This window comes from Empidonax traillii, unplaced genomic scaffold (assembly GCF_003031625.1).
Source record: "Empidonax traillii isolate 1590-97213 ecotype Southwest subspecies unplaced genomic scaffold, ASM303162v1 scaffold391:size1093220, whole genome shotgun sequence".
In the NCBI taxonomy this organism is placed as follows: domain Eukaryota; kingdom Metazoa; phylum Chordata; class Aves; order Passeriformes; family Tyrannidae; genus Empidonax; species Empidonax traillii.
Window position 1 is genome coordinate 862400 of NW_020955584.1, and position 19871 is coordinate 882270.

At 35.4% G+C, this 19871-nt stretch overlaps 1 protein-coding gene across 7 annotated transcripts in view; it reads left to right on the forward strand.

Annotated features, from left to right (window-relative positions):
• Positions 1-19871, forward strand: part of SYT14 (synaptotagmin 14) — a 90361-nt gene that overhangs the window by 30490 nt on the left and 40000 nt on the right. For 4 of the 7 annotated variants that reach the window (XM_027893519.1, XM_027893520.1, XM_027893514.1 and 1 more), the window contains one exon: positions 2377-2595. The exons of the other annotated variants lie outside the window; for them this stretch is intronic. In XM_027893519.1, the coding sequence (XP_027749320.1) occupies positions 2377-2595 (219 nt within the window). The remainder of the gene's footprint in view (positions 1-2376; positions 2596-19871) is intronic. 7 annotated transcript variants of the gene reach the window in all.

Here is a 19871-nt window from a genome sequence, read left to right on the forward strand (position 1 = left end):
ATGTTGCTATCATGCTCTATACTCTTCCTTTCTTTATGCAGGCTGATTAGTGAATCTGATTTCATATTTGTGAATACATTTCTTGCAATGCTAAAGGATGCATCTAATGCTGTTGTCTGGCAATATATTTTAGTCCTGGTATGCTCTGCTTTAATTATAGTTGTGGAAATCTGCAGAAGTTTCCAAGTTGGCAGGTTTCAACCTATTGAGGGCCGTATGAGAAAGAAAATTTTACTCTGTGTACCAGCAAAGGAGACTCAGGCATTATTTCTGTTGGAGATTGTGTTGGTGGTTTTGTTTTGTTTGGTTGGGTTTTTTTGTTTGGTTTTTTTTGGGTTTTTTGTGTGTTTGTTTGTTTTGTTTTTTTTTTTTTTAAATTCTTCCCCTCAAGTTATAGTTTAAAATCTGTAGCTGTTTCCAAAAATATATTACGGGAAAAACATGCGGGGTATTTGTGCAACAAAGTAAGTAGATTTCACATCAGCTTTACTAAGATGTTTTGTCATCTTTGTGTGTTGGAATTTGTACTTGAAATGTGGGAGAGCACTTTTCCTGTGTCAGAGAGACCCATGTTCTTTTATGAAAAAAACACCCAAGTTTGATGAAGTTGTAAATTTTTTGAAAGTTTGCTTTTTGAAAAGACATGGTAAACACTTCTTATACTTTGCTTGTTAAATTCACTGACCATCCCATTTGCACTCATAATGCTTCATTTTAGGGGCTGAAGAACAGAGCAGGTCATCGTGCCTTTGATGTTTGTGGTTACTGAGGGACACTGGAAGTTTGACCAGAAGAACTGAGAGTAAATGTGTCCTTTGTGAGGACAGAAACTTGCTGAACCAATATAGTGTGATGCATGCAGTAGGTTGGGATTTGAAGTAGGACGGGTGACAGCAGTGAGGCTGGAAAGCAGGAACTTAGGATATGACTCTACTCGTATAAATGTAACTTTCCAAAAGATGCATTACCTAAACTTATAGCATAGGTTTTTCTGCATGAGCACCAGGGAGAAAAAGACCTTGATGGGAAGTGATTTTATTCATCTGCTCTAGAGGCTTACCTAAAAGTAGGAAAGCTGGATCTCGGTAGTAGTCAGAGGATAACACTTGACTGTAGAAGAGGCCTACAAGGCTGGCATACCTTGAGTTAATGTAATTTTAAATGGCTGAATTTTGGGTAATTTGAATCCTTCCTTTAGTAGGAATACCCAGCCAGAGGAGTGAGACTGACTGGGCGTGAAGGCAGAGACTAAGGGGAGTGGCAGTGCAGAACTAGAGCTAAGGACAGGGCCTGGGAAAAGGTCTTGAAAGCAGGGAGGGAAGAAGCAGTTGAGTGTGGCTGGATGGCATGTTAGAGAACATTCCCTCACAGAATCAGGAGCTGAAAAACAGCGTTATGGGTATCTCAAAGCCCTGCCAATAATGGAACTTTACTGGCAAATCATGTGCTGTAGGCTTGCTTACTGAGTAGTGGTCACACTGACCTTTACTGAGTTTACATGAAATCTCTTAATGCTACTTGGAGTCTGAGATGTACAGAACCTCTGCAAAGCATGTTAAATTTGGGTGGAATCCATCTGAAGTTGGGAAGAGGGAGAAGGAAAGTTTCCTTTTACAGAAATAAATATGCAACTGAATCTTTGATTTGTGGGAGGAAGTCATGCTTGAGATGTAGTTGGAAAACATTAGCCACAGGAGTGGGCACTATAGAAGAGCTGTTATAAAAGAATTGAATAGCTAGATTTTTTTTTCCATGTAATTTTTGCTGTTGCCAGATGTCTGCAGTGAGAATATGCATTAATTTCAGTTAGTGAACAAGGGGCTGTTTACTGTAAGTTAAATAAAATTGTGCATGCAAACATCTTTCACTAGCATTTCCTTTCCCATTTGTTATTATGCTTTCAAGCACTGGCATAAATATCCTAAGACGATTTTTTTTGTAGGCTTCCCTTGGCAAATCAGTTTCATTTCTATGCTTTGCTACATGCTCACAGCAAGAATCAGCTGGGAATGTAGGATCAGGAGCTGCCTTTTTGATATGTTAGGTATCCAAATGCATTTTCCTATTTAATAAAGGGTTTCAAGAGCGTCAGTGGATGCTGCCTTGAATTGATCAGTTTTCTGCTGAAAAAGTGTTAGAATGGGTATTTGGGGCTTAATGATCTTTCAGGTTTTCTAGAAAATGAAAATAGCTCTCACCAATTACAAAATCACATACTGCTTATAATTACAACAAAATATTTTGAAAATATTACAGAAATTTTAATGAAAATTTCCTAATGAAATATCTTAAATATCTTCAATGATAACCTTTTATGGTTATTTTCTTGTATTCTATTTTGAGCTGTAGTCGATTTGCTTTATTTTATTCAAACAGACAATTCTTATATGAGTAAAGACCAGCATGGTTCATCATCTGAGAGTGAAGATGAAGCACTGGGTAAATATCATGAGGCCTTGTCTAGAACCCAGAGTTCCAGGCTGCCAGTGGTGGATGGCAGACAGCAAAAAAACTATATATGGGAAACCAGACAAAAATATAGTCCCCTGTCTGCAGAATATGATGGATACAGTAGTGAAGCCTCAATAGATGAAGGTAAGAGTGATTTAAAAGCCTTCCTTTTACTCCAAATTTCAGAATTATGTTCTGGATAAGTAAGTGCTAGACAAGAGCAGCTTGACCAGCAAATAGTCAAGGTCTGCAAGAAGTATCCAAACACCTTTTATATTTGTGCATGCTCAAAAAAAAAAAAAAAATTAAAGCACAGACTTGGGTGCATTCTTTCAGAAATACTGCAAATTATATAATATCTTGTTATATTAATTTTCATTAAATTTTATTATTATTCATTTTAATTTTGGGGGAAATTTAAACTGGTTTGATTAAGGAAGGAAGCATGGCAACTGCTGTTGAATCTGTGGTATTATAAATACAAAGAAGATGTGTTATTCCTCTCTTGATAAGCTGTTATGACAGCAAAGTAAATGGAATAGGTTATTGGCTGTAGTGCATATGGTCATTGCAGTGTGCATTACTGGAATGTTCTGGATGTTTTCTTCTCTTGAAAGAAATAAGTACAAAGATTAGGTTAATGTATTTTTTCCCATGGTGCTGGAAGTTGGATGTAAACAATGGATATTCTCTTAAGTGCTGTATATTTTTTGATTTTGAGCTAGGGTGACAACTTGACCTAGAGGCCGAGAATTCTGCTGTCAGTATTTTGTCAATATGCCTTTTGTATTTGAAAATAGCAGTATGTGAGAATATAGCCAGTTTTGAGCATGAAAAGTGAGCCTTTGTGGAAGTTAGATAAAAGTCAGATTCTAATACAGGTGCTGTGTTATAGTAAGATATTTGTTGGTCTCCCTTTAGTACATTAAAATGCAGAACTTTTTCAATGTTTGATGTTTTCTAATGAACATGGATACATGTAATTAAAAGATATCTGTCCTTAAATGTTCTGTGTAGTCCAGAAGTGGTTGAAAAAAAAATACATTTTCTACTGTGTAATGTAATTAAATTATATAGAAGTCTGTTTACCATTGAAATTTTTAATTAATGTATGGTCATTCATGATCCCAAGCTAAGACCCAAAGGACATGAAAGCCATAGCTGAATTAAGTTGCAGAGTAAGAGAATTCTCTTTTAATCATCAGAAAATTCAATTCTTTCCTCTGCTGTTAAACTGTAGGAAGGCTGAGTTCCAGCAAATAGTGAAGGAGATGCAGAGGTGAGGTCAGGTGATAAGAACTGTTGCTTGGACACCGTGATGGAGAAGGACAAGGAAGAGGGATAATAAAAGTATCATGTTTGGGATTTGTATCTACTGAGGTCTCTCAGCAGTGTTGGTTGGGGAAATATGAAAGATAAGATACTAATTTTTTGTATGGCTTATGTCACTGTTGGGAAAAAATGATGATGTATATTAACAGGAGAGGGAAAAATTATGGTATTTTTCAGCAAATAGTACAAATTATACAAGATGACTGCTTTCACATATCCAGAATAATGTATTTGTCTCTTTTCAAACCACTGAGGCTGGTTGTTGAAATAGTCATAGTCGTGACATTTGTCTTTATATTTCATAATTGCTCAGATTTTTTATCTACCCCAGTTTGTCGTCTCAGTGAAAAGTCCTCAGTTCATCTGAGCTTTTTACTTTGACCCTGTAACATTTAAGCTTCAAAGGCATTGTGCTAGCCTGTATCCAATTTTTTCTTTTGGTTAAATTTTTTTCTTTTTATAATTGTCTTCCTTATCATCCTCTTAGGTCATCAGGATTCATAGTCACTGATTTTTATCCTCTTCTGGGGAATGAAAACTCCAGTCTAGAAATCTATATCATTTTTGCAATCTGAGACAAAATAACCTTGTTGACAAGTCCAAGTTTTGCATCAGGAAAGTTACAGTTGTTTCCCCCCTCCTCCTTTTTTGTTATTCTTGTATTGCTAATGAAATCTATCACCAGGTGCTGTTCCTTCTCAATGCTCTTTCATTTGGGAAACAAGCTGGATATAAACCCCATTTATATATATGCAGACATATTCAGGGTTTGGGAAAAAACACTTTTAATGAAAAAACTGTCAAAACATTCTAATTTAGAAAATTTAAAATTTTTAACCACATACTTCTACTTGCATAAAATCTTTAATACTGACTGTATTTTGCTTTGGCTGCTGCTTATGACATCATTCTCTTTCCACATTTTACAAGGAGTAGAGAGTCAGCAATGTGGTTTATTTGACAACCTGCAGTCATTCTACAGTGTTCGGCAAGATGCTTGCAAATTGGAGTGATGTTTGTCTCCTTTCTGGAATCTATTATAATCTCAACAAAATTATGTTTAATATGATTTAAAAAAAAAAAAAAAAGGTTAGTATTCGACATGACAACAGATTACAGCCTAGTGTTTTTCACTTTTCGGTGACCTGAAGGTGGCACACTAGAATAATTAGTGTTAGTTCTTTTTCACGCTCCTCCTAAATTATTTCAAGTGTGAAAGAAAGAATCTTTACACAATGATTAAAAAGTTTTAGAATAGAGGAAAAGACAGAGTATCCCTTGTTATGTTATGATCATAACAGAGGGAAAGCTGCCCAGTTTAAAACTTTGATGAAGAGAAAGCTGCATGAAGAAAGCCTGCAGTCTTAAATAAATGAGAGACTGGCTGTTGCTACCGAACAGTTCATATGTGTTCAGACAAACAGTCCACTGAACAGATGACATTACAAATCTCTAATTCCAAGGGGGAGGAATCGTTAACATTGTAGATGTTTCAGTGTAACTGAATGTAAAGCTTTACTGTTTTCCTTAAATTTGGAAAATAAATCTGTGGAAGACTTGATGTCATAAGAATCCTGAAATTTTTCGTTAAATACTTGGTTTTCACGACTGCTAAATTATTTTTATAGGAAGTGGAAAGGCAGATGATAGAACCATTTCTTGATTCTTTTTCAGTGGAGGGTGAGCAAGCCATGTCTTCCTATCCACTTTATTTCATATGAGGAAAAATTGTCACTACGTTTGACTTCGTGTTTCTGTTTTCTCACATGCACTTCATCATTTCTACTTCTAAGTCTTTAGCATTTTGGCTGTATTTCCATCTTATGACACTGATGAGTCCATATGTTAAACAGGACTTGGTAATGTTACAGTGAAATGATAAGAGGACAGAATTCATTTTTGTCTCATCTCTATTTTCCTCCTGCTCTTTGCTAGTAAACCAGCCCCTGATAATTAAGATTAAGGACAAGGGGGAATGGTTTTAAACCGAAGGAGAGTGGGTTTACATTAGATATTAGAAAGAAATTCTTCACTGTGAGGATGGTGAGGCACTGGAACAGGTTGTCCAGAGAAGTTTTGGATGCCCCATTCCTGGAAGAATTTAAGGGCAGGTTGGATGGAGCTCTGAGTAACCTGGTCTAGTGGAAGATGTCCCTGCCCATGGCAGGGGGGTTGCAATGAGATGCTCTGTGAGGTCCCCTCCAACCCAACTCTCTACCTATCAGAGGTAGAGTAATACGAGCAATGAAAATGGTATTTTATTTTCAGAAAATTGTTTTTCTCTGCTGAATTTTCTCTTCAGCAGTTAATCTCTATCAAGTTGTATCTTGAAATAGTGAAGTGAGCTGTGTGTTTCCAGTTTTACAAGTAACTGTTTACTCTGAACTTCTCTCTTCACTGTTTAAATTTGTTTAGATGTGTCTGTACTCAACTCTGCACACACAGAATTTAATGAGACAAAAATATAATCTTGTCTTTGTTAATATACCCTGTTAGATTTGCTAAAAGCATGTGTAATATTAACATGTTCGCATCACTAAGACCTTCAAAATGTCTGATCATATTTTTTTTAAGGTTCACTTATTATTAATTACATAATTAGTTTATTACATCAATTTTCTGGCTTCATGCCTCTAAAGCTGTTATATTCTAAAGCCTGAAAATGTGTGTGGTATGTTTTCATATCATTCTTTTCTCCTCTAGATGGCCATATTAATCTTTCTTTTCAGCGTATTTATACAGAACTCGCATGGCATTTTATATCATGTTTGTAATAGCTGAATGAAGAAAGCAATATATTCTGTGGGTTTTGGTGGTGTATTCTGATGATGGAATGTTCCAGTAGCACTTTAGTTAATTCTGTGAAATTTAGGGTTTTAAATTTTTATTCACAAATACTTGCTTATAACCAGTGTCTGATCTGCATTAGGTATTTGTATTGCACATTTGATGCATTTAGATTTTAATAACTTACAGTGTGTATTTTAAATGAAAAATAAGTTACTATTGTCCTTAGGTGCAAATATTTCTACAGACTCAAAGCTACTGTAAATATACAACTTTTGCAGTGAGGTTCTCATGGGCAGGCTGAATTCTATAATATCGCTGAAGGAAAATCTAATTTATTAGAAAATCAAGTGGATGACAGATGTCATCATTAAAAAGAAAACGGTAGAGCTTTGCGCCTGAAATTTTCAACTCTTGCACAAATGACCAAAAACTTAATCACGGAAAAGAGAAATCTGTGTAACCACAGTATATGTGGACTTAATCACTGTGCTTAGGACCAGATTTCCAGGATCAGCTTGAAATTTGAAATTTTAATTTTACCAGTAATGGTATTCGTGTTATTTCTAATATTATTCAGTAAACTATGGATACTTCCTGAAGTGATCTCTTTTCCTTTTTACTGACACGCATCTTGGTAAAACTTCGTTTTAGGTTTTTATAACGAGTATTCTACCCCATTTCAGTATGTTGAATGTGAAGTATTGCCTTTATGTGCTCCAACTATTTGTAATATTTTGGAAAAAGGGATTAAGATAGGCTATGACATTACACGTTGTTCCAGAAAATAAGGAACAAAAGTAAGAAAAAACCCAGCATGAGATATTTCTGCTAACAAAGAGTTTTTGAATTGAAATAGGGATCTAAATAAGGAAGTGTAAAAATGTTATGTTTAGCATTGGTCTTATTCTTTGTACTTCATATTTGGAAATATTTTTAATATCTATATTGTGATCTTAAATGACCAAACTTTCTTAATTACTTCAATTTAAAAAAAAAAGTAAAATATTATATTAAACTATATTCTTTGATTCCGAAGTGGAAACTTTGTGTAGGGGCTGCTTCCTCAACTTTAACCAAGCATTACACTGGGAAGTTGTTGTGTCTTTGTTATCTCTATAAGCCTCATAGGCAAGTACAAGATGTTTTCTTTAAAGAGATGGTTCCCTAGATTCCTAAAAATTTAAGGTTTTAAACTCAGAAATGTTAGGGTGAATATATTGAAATTACAGTTTTGTAGGCAGATGTCAAAGTCTATAGGTAGTTCTTTGCTTTTGAAATCAAGATTCTCTGAATCCCTTGAGATGAGAAAGGTAGAAAAGGGGAAGAAAACAATTTGGGTTTTTTCATAGTTGATTTGTGATACTCTTAAAGCATATCTTGCCCAAATTACCTCTTCAACAGCTGTGCTAAATTCCGGATTGGGGAGCAAGCAAAAGTGATTGATCCCAATTTGAGACAAAGTGACATCATGATGGAAAAAAGGAGTATGCTCACTTGCTTACTTAGCGCACTTAGATGTACTTTATTTAGCTATAGTTTACCAGTTCTGATACAACCACAGGTTCTATCTCCAGCCTGTTTTAAAGTCTCTTTCTAACTTCTCAATTGGTAAAGCCCCATGACTGAAGACATGTTTGTTCAGAGGCTCTATTTCTGGGATTGGCCCAAGTGCCTTACATTTTGCAAGGTTTTTTTTTAACATATGGAAGCACTAAAAGACTGCAGTGAGAAAACATAAGTTCTCTTAAATGAGAATCTGCTGCTCTAGCAGACATATGCTACTGGATTTTATCCATAATTTCCATATTGTGAAGGTAGAATATGATGTTATTTTTGTAGTTTATCTTCTCCACTTCTATTCTTCTCTAGGCTTTCGGCACTTTATGTTGATGTGTCTGTGGACATATGTTTGCCTTGTTCCTCAGTGTCAATCTTTGCACGTGAAGGTGACTGTTCTTCTGGAATCTTTTGGATCTGATTCTTTAGGCAGCTTTTTGCCTTTTATTTCTCTCATTAGTTTCTATGTCTTGGGAAAAGTCTCCTCAGTGAATTAAAGTATATATAGAGATTTCCTCTCGATATCTTTTCAACATAAGCACCAACAACTCCTTCATGTGCACCTCAAAACTGGTATACAGGTGAATCTTCCCAGTTTGTTAAAGCAACCTGTGGAGTTTTCCTCAGTAAATACAGTCTGTGAAGTAGGATCCTCCTTCTTCAGACTTGTCAAGCTGAGGTGAAAGCCATTGGACAGGCTGAGAGAGGAAGAATGGATCACTCAGTGAATCCCATGATAACCAGTTCAGTTTCCAGTTTATTTTCTATCATTATTCCTTGCATGCAAGTAGATCTATTTTCAGGCTGTGTGAATGAAGACTTACTGTTTTGAAATCGTAGAGTGAGGGCCTTGGTATGGTTGTATTGTCTTCGGCAAAATAAGGCCACAGTTTTCTCAAAATTGGTCTGTCCGTACACTTCAGATGTTATGAACTACAGGCAAAGACGATGGCTTACATGGAAAAAGAACTGTGTACTGATATTCACACTGGAAGTTTGAAAGCTCAGGAGAATACTCTATCATAAATAGTTATTTCTTTTATTTTCCTCTAATGTGCTTCAAAGAAATGAATTAGAAATACTGGAAAGAGTATTTAGCAAGAAAGTGGCCAACCACTTTTTTCTGATGTGGGTTTATCAGATTACCTGTGAAATTTCTCTGGTATAATACCTATAGGAGGTAATACTCTTTTTGTCCTGCTATTTTGGATAGACTTAGGGTTTCAAATAGTACATTCATCAAGAGACTTTGAAAGGGTCTTCAGTAAAGAGATTTTAAGAGAAATCTTAAGATACCTCAGAGCAATGTTTCATAAATGCTTCAGAGTGTATTTTGAAGGCCAAGTCATGTTACAGCTGTGAATACTCCAGATATTCGTACTTGTGTATCCTACCTGATAGTACTTGTGTACTAACAACTAATGTCATTCTTGTTGCACTGTTTGGAGATTTTTTTTTATTTTTAAAATTACTATATTTCTTTAATTGATACAGCTTCCTTATGCTTGTTTTTTTTATTATGTGGGCATCTACCCCTGACATTTTTTACTTTAAGAGTAATTAAAAATCTTCATGTAGTACAGGAGAAAGTGCAGTCATGCAATACTAATGGTAAAAAGTTCTGATTCCTGATTGTATGTGTCTGCCTCCTTTGGTTAATTGGAATGAGTCTTTATTGGCTTCAGGCCTTTTAAAACTGGAGAAAGAGAATGTCTTGTGGTTTTGAAGCTCCTGGGGAGTGTGGCCATTCAATCCATAGCTACATCAGCTATATCAAGGGAATATTTCAGGATAGTTTTTTTTGTACAAAAGATACTTTTGTAATTTGAGGATTTGCAGAATAGTGTCCAGAACTAACTTGATTTGCAGCGCTTTCTACTCACTGTCTCTGATGCTGTGGTTTTGGGTTTGGGGCTTCTCTGTGGGGGTCTTTTAGTGTGTTTTTGGTTTCGTTTTGGTTTTTTTTCAGTGTGGGTTTTTGGAGTTTGTTTGAGTGCCAAAGTAGCTTCCTAGGGCATTAAGACAGACCTCTGTTATTCTTCTTTACAGTGGGAGATGGTAGTTCTCTTAAGTACTTGAATTTATGATGCATGTTTCCCCAAAGTAAACTCAAGTGAACGTTGCAGAGACTAAGGTGATTTAAAGATTTACTCTTGCTCTGTCTTTTATTCAGTTTTATAGAACTCAGATCTTTTATCCTTCCCAAGAAAGTGTTACCCTTTGTCTTGTGGTAAGTTCCTGATAGAAAGGAACTTTTCATAGAAGTAATTCATGTGTTAGGCTATGATCATGTTGTGGTTACAGCTGTAGAAGCAGCAGACATGCAAAGTCTTGTGTCCTGGAATGGACAGAATTCACAGATGTGGTAGAAAGTACATGTGTAATTCAATGTTATTATTGTAATTTTCTTGCGGAATATCACGTAGGGGGCAAGACGTAAACATGGGATTTAAATGCAGAGAAGATATGTGTCTGAGTTGAAACAGTTTGGAAGAGAACAGATTTACATTGAGAGGTTGAGAGTTTAAAAGCAAGATAGATGATATCAAAGTTGTGCACAGTCTTTTCAGCCAAAGGAAACACATGAAAGTGCTTGATAGAATGAATTTGGATTATTCTGAAACCATGAATTTACCCTGTGATTAGCAGCAGAGATGCTGGAAAAAAAAAAGACGCTGTAAAGTATGTATGTCATCTACTGCTGAGAGAAGAAACCTAGTAACAAAACTCAGTCAGGGACGATGGTAAGATTTTCAAGAGAAAAATTCCTTTTCCAGGTAGACCAACTCCAAAGAGGAGGAAAAACTGTCCGCCAATGGGAAAGGGCTTTTTTTCCTGATGTGCACAAGTGAGCAAAGCAATCTCACAAATTAGGTTCCTCCTGCCAGCATTTTGAAGTCTTTGAAGAAATACCCACCCCTTGCACTGATGTGAAGGCTTTGAAGAAAGTCACCCTTAGCAATGTGATATCTCTGAAGTGATGTAAATCATGCATTAATAATAACAGGAAAGTTTTCATTTTATTGTAAATTTATTATTTTAATAAGTCTCTCGTCTATTTGAATCTGGAATTTATGAAAGGATCAAGATCTGTCGTTAACTTGGAAAAGTTTACATACAGATTTGTGACTGAAATAGTTCCTATTTGAAATAGATGTTCTACGTTCATAAAACGTAGAGCCGTTTTGTGATAAAAACACGGGAGTACTGTATGAGCAGAAAAGATCATTTCCTTGATGAATCAAGTGCTTTTGCTGATTCTGAGAGTTCACACTGAAAACTGGGTATTTCTTGTACTAATATCTAAAAGCTATTGAGTGTGGACATTTTTTTTTTCTTGGTATTGTGGTAATATCCAGTGATATAGGGTAGCAGTTGCTTTGATCTTTATGCACTTGTACCAGGACATGTGTCTTGTTCTGAAAAGAAGGTACAGTTTTCATAAATCTTAACCCATATTCAAAAAGTCCCATGGCTCTGTCATGGAAAGAGTGAGTAAGAAACAGGATTGAACAGTAGACTGGAAACCTCTGTGTAGACATTCATTAGGTGCATGGGAAAAAGGGATTTTACCCAATACTCTATTTACCTGCTGAGAACAGTCATGCTACTTGGTCAGCAGAGTGAAGCTGTTTACGTAAATATCAGAACTAAAATCATTATTACAGCTTTGGAATAGAATTGTAGACTGTTTTGGGTTGGAAGAGACCTTAAAGATCATCTAGTTCCAAGCTCCTGCCATGGGCAGGGATGCCACCCGCTACATCAGGTTGCCCAGGGTGCCATCCAACCAGGCCTTCAAGTAAGAGTGTTGCAAAAGAACGGCTTATCAGTTCTTCCTCTGTTGCAGGTGAGGATAAATGGAGCATTCTTCTTACCTTTAAAGGTTAAAAGCCAAAGATTTTTAACTCTAGTCTGAGACTAATGTTTTCCTCGTAGTTGTACCTTTTCCTTAACCCCAGGTTAAGGACAGGTTACCATTAGGCCAGTTTTTTATAATCTGATTACATGATATTTTACACATCTCTTTGTAAAGAAGAACAACAGGAATTTTTTTGTAACTTAACTTTTTTTGTTTTGTTACCTAATTAGATTATTTTCCTTATGTGTATGTATCAGTTTCATAGGCATGCTTTAACTGTATTGTAAGTGTTCTCTTGCAATTATTTAATGAATGTTTTGTCCTTGTACAAAGAAGAACAATGTTACCATTTTAATCTAATAACATGTATTTTATTGTTAGGATAACTATTTTCATAGCTGCTTTGTGTACATTATTTATTGAGACTACTTAGTATCTGACTAAACAACATGAAATTGTTTCTGCAGCTTGTGTGGAGAGAAAGATCTGTAATTTGTTTTCTTGAAAAATAACCTCTTAGGTGCTCCTTGCAACACTTCTGTGTTACAAAGTTACCCTAACTTTTAGGAAGTTTTGGAATATATTCATTGGGGAAAAGGAAAAATACGATATGTTATACAATTTTAAATAATACTGTTTGTTTGTGTCCTTTTGGTTTGAGGTAAGTTTTAGGGGGCAGGAGGTTTGGTTTGTTTGGAATTACTTTTCCTCCACTCTATTTACAAGCTGGATATAGATCCTTAGCTAGTGTAATTGCTGTGTTTCTGGTCATTCCAGTGCAGCACATCAGGTCTCATGAAAGCACGTAGGTAAACTCAAAGGGAAAATTATTTTATTATGGAAATTCTGATTCTGGTCCTTTGAGAGAAGCTAGCAGGCAGGGTTAACTGGGTGTAAGATTTTCTGTGTGGAGTCACCTATGTCCAATTCAATTAAAGCTTGATCTTTAAATTTGTAAATAGGAAATCTTGCTACATTCACCTTTCACACCACTTAATAGTTTGGCAGCATGTGTTTATGTGTATATATTTGTACAATTTGCTTGGGAGGGAAAAAAAAAAAGTGACCCAGCTTTCTATCTTGACCTTTTTGCTTTTAGTCTTGTTGAACCATTCTGAATTTTGTCCTCAAGAGTGTTTTGTAAAAAATACTCAGTTATCACAATTTTCTAATTGTTTTAAGTTTTAAAGATTTATCACATTCCTTTGCAAATATATCAATTTGTCAGATAAAGGTTAAAAATTAGATACATTTTATTCATGTTAAAGTCACACCCAGCTTATTTAAAGGCAGCTTTGACTTAGAGTTGCAAGCCTGAGGATATTGATTTGAATTATGCATGACTGTCTGGTATGCAGTTCCATTAGCCTGCTGGATGGATAATGTAAACATGTTCAGAATTTTAAGTATCCTATATGAGCATATGAGCGGCAGGTTAAAAATAGAGCTGATAAGAGCATGTGTATCTGAAAAATCCAAATCTTGGAGAATAAAATGACAAAAGGTTCCTGTCTTCAAGAGGCTGACTTCAGGTGTGATTTTCTTTTCTTTGAAATTGCTTGGCCTGAGCAAATACATCTTATGTTTGTGACTTGAACAGGTGACATAATTGCTGTTGTCTACTGCAAAATGTTGACATCTGTACTAGAAAATACACTTGTAAGCAAAAGGCCAGGGCCAACCCTGCAACTTTTGGCAAAAAGGGCAGGGCAATGTCTGTTCTTGTTTAAGTTGGTCAAGATTAATTCTAGTGATTAGGCTAATTTCATCATATCTTTGAGGAATCTGCATTGGAATGTTATTTGATTTTGCTCAAACTTTCTGTGGCTTCCAGTATCTCATAGTTCGTGTTTATGTTATATCTGATCAGTTGTTTGTTTATATTTTAGCAGACTGTAGTTTAGAAGTCCAAGTAATGACTTCTGAAACTTTGTTTTTAAATCCTCAGCACTAAAAACAGTGTGTTAGTAAGATTTAAAAACAGATAGTGTATTTTTAGAATTTTGCCCAAGTTTCTGTAAATTTTAATAGGAAAAAAAAAGACAACTCTGAAATGAAAAGTACAGTGTCATCTACGTTACGTTTTATAAAGACTTATCGTATTTCTAAATGTTTCTGTTGCATATGTAGAGTTTGTGGCAATATGGTGCACTGAATGAAAATCACAAAAATCTACTCCACTTATTTTCAACAGCTGATGGATACAAACCAGAAAACCAGTCTAATTTTGCATTAATTAATACCTGCCTTCTCAAAGTTATTTTACTTGGAGTGCCTCATATTTGGCTATGTTAAATGCTGCACATAATATCAGATTGGAACTATTTCTTGATTATGAGAATGAGAGAGAATAAGGATATCTTTTCTCTGGGCTTTACAGCATTTATTTACTTAATATAATAATAATCGCATGGAAATTTGCAAGCCAATGTATGACTTAAAAGCTCTTCCTGATGATGAAGTTAATTATACTGCTCTCATATATTTCTTTCTTTTCCTTTCAAAGCTTGGATCATGAAATATATATTCCCACAAATTTGGCCAGTAGATAGCTTTTGGGTAGTACCGGTAAAATTTGAAAAGGTTTTTTGAGTTGATGGTCATTTTCCCTTTTAACTGAGGACCAGTTAATTTGTTACAAGACTAGCACTTAATGCTCTCCTTGGGGGAAACTCCTGTTTGGTAGTAGCTGTTACCTTTGACTGTTATCAGAACCAAATTCCTTTCACTGGCAATGAGAACCACTGCTCTGAATCATCTACTTTTCTGTTAAGAAGAAGGGACTTTAAAAGAAGAAAATCTTTTGAAATAGCAAGAGTCGTTGTCATTAGTGTTAAAGGCAATCTCTTGGCCACAGAGGTGTAGGGAACAACAGTGGCAACTTTCAGACAACTTCAATATTTTGTGAAGAAGAATTTATGAACCTTTTTTATGAGGGATGGTAACAATGGCAGTTGTTTCTTTAAAAGAGACTAGTTTGCACTTTAATTCTTCTCAGAGAAGAACGAGGGAATCTCTTGTGTGTTTTTTGTGCCCAGGGAAGATACTGCAAGAGAATTTAATACAGAGGAGAAATGATGGCATGTGTACCAGTGAATGTAGTGGCCTGAGTTCAGAACCATTGTGTAAATATCTCCACTGTTCCAGATGCTCTTTTTTTTTTGTTTGTGAGTGGTTCTGACATAAAACTACAGAACTGTAATATTTTGATAATACAGGTGACAGCATAAAAACCACAACATAGCAGTCAATTTTAAGTTCTTTTTCCATGTTCTCTAGCTTTTGTTTATTTTTAAAAGACATTTTCAAGGGAAAAAATTGAAGTGAGATTTAATTCTGGTTGAATGTTCACAGTGAAAACATTATGTGGATTTTTTTCATCCTCCAAATAAAGTTTGAGTTCAGAGTTGAATTTCAAACTTAAAATAAGTGCATCTTATGAAATCCAGGTAAATGTAAGTCCAACCTACAGTGACACTGTTAGAAAAATGGAAATATTTAGTATGTCTTCAGTCCATATGTGATTGTTGAAAACTTACAGAATGATACAGTTATCTCATAATGTTAATGCAAACAAGGGTAAGAGTCTGGTCTTTATGCATCAGTGTCTCTGCCTCAGATATTATACTTCAAAATGTCTGTATTTTAAAGCAAATCTGAGCTTGTGGATATGAAGAAGTTAAATACATTTTTTGTTGAGTGTTTTGTTGTAGTGCTTAGAGAAGTTTAGGTAGCTGAGGAAAAGAGACAAGAGCAGGAGTTGTCTACTCATTCTTCACTGGCTCTCCTGCTCTTAGTTGCCTCCATGGCACTTGTTTGTGCAGGTGATGTCTTTCCAATGATTTAATGCATGGAAAGGTGGGATACCGTTCTGAATCTGTATCAAGTTCATATTACAATAATTTATTTTTCCTTCTGGTTATTCCCCTTTACTTTTTATACGTCAGTTCAGATTATGTTATCAGCACTTGGTTTTTGAATCCTGTGTAAATTTTGCTGCCTCAGTGGGAGAGAGTCTTTTGTTTTTAAGAAGAGGTCAGAATACAAAAACATAATGGGAAAAATCAGTTTAATTGCCCTCTTCTTCACTGAATTAGTACAAATTATTCCCAGCTTGTTGGAAAGCAGTCTGCATTTGAAAACGTCCATAATAAATTGCTATAAAGAGCCCTAACAATTTCTGTTTGAAGGAATTTTATGTACTCTAGTTTATGCATACAGTGTGTCTGCAACTCCTTTCAGAAATGCTTGCTGAAATTTGCAGTGTTTTACGTCTCCCGTGGATATATTGATCTGAAAACACTTGAACTCTACCAGCTCAAAATAAACAGCAAACTCAGAATGATTCTTTGTACTCCCATTTTCATTTTAACACTGTTTCAGTGTTGGTCAGGCTAAATTTATTTGTATCTGTACTTTTTTTCATTTTGTTTTCCTTGAGCAAAAGTACTAGATTTTAAATAGAAACAAATGTGCCTGTTTATTTCATTACAGAGGGCAGTCTATGTCATACCTCAGGGTTTTTTTTTTTTGGGGGGGGGTGGAGAGGAAGAGGAACACTTCAAGTGGTTAGATGTTCATCCTGTATACATCTCTCTGATTCCTACTGTGCCAGTTCTCTGGTGTTCGATATGGCACACAAAGCAGTTGTGGGAGAAAGCATATCACTTGTATCCATGGTAACTCGAAAGATACTTTGGAACTCAAAAGGATAGAATAAGCCAGAGTAATAGGTCTCATTATAAGGGCAAAATACATAAAAGGTTCAGGCATATGCTTTTAATTAGTTGCCAAAAATAGCTAGAATCAGAGATGATGCAATGAAACAATAATTCTTAGTGTTAGAAATGAGCAACACCTGAAATCTGAAAGGCTTTTATCTTACCATCTTATGGGTATTCGGTCCATGAATACTAATAGGTTTGCAATGGTTTCTTAATCATGCTTAGGACATGAGAGCGCGCACTGATAAAAGCTAGAGCAAGTCTCATATGACTGTAAGTTTTCAAAGTTCCACAGTGATGTTAATTCTCATGGCTGTGATGCCATGCACATGCTTCTTATGAATAGCATGTGCAAAGCATTCTCTCCTGTTTTGCAAGTGCACTGCTGAAAAATGAATGTAATGTGTGCTTCTACGCAGGGATAATAAAAAATGGTTAAAAATGCAGATTAATTTGAGATCAAAGATATTTTTCAGAGTAAGTCACTTTAATTAATTTAAAATAGGAAGGTAAGCAATGGGGAAAAGTGTGAAAACTTGAAAGGATGGTCTAGAATTGAATCCCAGAGAACAAAAATAGAACAATATATGAAGTACAAGGTATAGGATATTTGAATAACCATTTTAATAAAAATATTTTAATACAGTGAATAATTTGAAAGTTTTCTATTTGAACAGCAGTGTTTGTAAGGGATCCATCTTGTATTGCAGTGCAATTCTCCACATTATTTCCTCTGTTGCTATAGAAACTAATTCTAGTGCAGCTGTGATCGCTTATCAAAATTCTAATGTTTCAATACCCATTTCTTATTTTGAGTTATTTAAATAGCCTTGTCTTACTTTGAATCAAACTGCACATTTCATCACTGCTGAATTGTTGACTGGTCAAAATGTTAATGCAAAGTAATGGCAAATGCTCTGGGATTCTTTTTTTTTTTTTTTTTTTCTTCCTATCTAAGCTATCATACTTATTGTTAAAGTTTGAATAACAAGTAATCTAAGGCTCTTTCATTTGTTAAATTTTAAAGGTCAATATTTGCTGCCTAACATCAGCATTTTGTAATGCATATTACTTCCTCACTGTAATCTTAATTATATTTAATATTTCATAAACCTTAAATTGTTCCTGTAACTGATACTTGGCATTCGGAGGGAGGGGGGGGAGGCGTATTTGTATATGTGTGTTTAAATATATGTCTGTGTGTGTGTGTAAACTATTTTTAAGATGCTTTTAACTTAACAGTAAGTCTTGACATGTTCTTCTTATCAAAGTAAAAATTTCAGTGTTACTACATTGTCTAAAACGAGTACACTACAGTAGCATGTTACCAGTTAACAAAGTATTCTGAATCTTTTTTGCTCCTTCTATTATTGTCTCTTTGAGACTGGGTTTGGGGTTGTTTTTTTGTGGTGGTAGCAGTGGGGTTTTGGGGTTTTTGTGTAGTTTTTTGGCTTGTTGGTGGTTTTGTTTGTTTCTAACGTTGAAAGTACTGTGCTGGTAGATTTATGTAATTAATGCAGGATGCAGCAATGCAACATTGTGATTGTGAACCATGTTAAACATCATTCTGCTGAATAGTTTTCAGTTGTAATGCCGAGATCTAAAAACTTTGCTGACACCAAATTACGAGGAAGGGTGTTATGGTAATTGGTCTGGAGACATATGTTGAATATTTTCTGCTGTTGTTACAAAGCTGCCGAAATGTTCCTATAGTACTTTTCAAGATAATCACTGACTTTCTAATGAGCGTACACTAATTTCATGTAGAGTGAAATAAATAATTTTCAATTTTGAAATTATCATACAAACATTTTGCAGCTGTAGCTGTCAGGCTTTGATTACTAATTAACTGCTGTGCACCACCTTTAAGTCTCTTATTCATCAAACAGCTTCAAACAGTAATTTCAAATTAGATATATAAATTCTTACTAGTATAAGAAAGGTCTGTAAGAAATTAGTTTTGATGGAGATCCATGTTTTCACTCCATCCCAATGGCTATTAAGTTGGTATTGTAAATACTTATTGTTACACCACCATACTCACGGCAACACAATTTTCCAGGTAGTGTTTTGGGGAAGTTAAATGGGTTGAGACAGACTCATCCTTGATTGTTCAGTGCTGTTGTTTCTTTTGAGTGAATGACATGAAAGACCGGTTCCTCTCCTGCTGTTAGCTGAGGTCTGAAGCATCATTCTGTAGACCTTTGCGTGCAATATGCAACTTGACCCCTCTTCTCTCGTCCTCACAAACTCTTGCTTAGCTCTTATGGCTGGTGCTATGCCTGAATGAAAGTATCTTTACCAGCCAGACTCATATTTGTCTAGTCCTGTCAAAATGCCGAAAATTACCTATTTTGTGAATTGTGTGACAACTAAGGAAACATAGCAACATCCCATATTGCATATAAACCTAGTAAAGCAGCTCATCTGTGACAGTGGGAGGTCTCGGAAGCGCCACAAAGAAGTGCAAGAAATTTGGGGTTGAATAATTGTGTTTCCTTATGCCTGGAGAAACTTGTTTGAGGCCTTGCTGAAGTGAGTGGAACAGACTGATGTGCTCCCTGCTGCTTAATCTGTGCCTTTTCTGTGAATTCTTAGCCCTCTTACTGGGTATGTGAAGCAAAGAAATCTTGGTTTCAAAGCATCTCCATTTCCTGTGATTTCACAGTGTCTGTTATGCCTTTCTTTTTCTGGAGAGTTGGCCTCATAAGTGGTACTAGTGCCATTCCTAAGCATACTTTCTACAGGCACTAATATGTAAAAGGTTTTAGAGTAGTTCCTGAGCATACATAGACAGTTTTCTTCTGTTGTTGACCTGTACTCCTGCAAACCGAGATCATACTAGATTTTTCTTCTGGGTTATAGCTTCTTTTTTTTTTTTTGGTAAAATTATGAGAGATGTTTAAAAAAAAATAGTTTTTTCTGGAATCCTATTTACAGAAATACTCTAATATACTGCAGGAAATGCAGTCCATTTTACTACAGCAAGTCACTGAGCCAGTGTGTCAAGGAGAGAAGGGGAAAAAAAGTGCCTGAATAGAGAAGAGAAATCAGGGTGCTTTGGAATCTTAGGATCTGAATAAATAATCACCATTGTCTCCCCACTTAAAAGGAAAATTAATGATAAATCTAAAATATAAATGTAAAAATAAGTG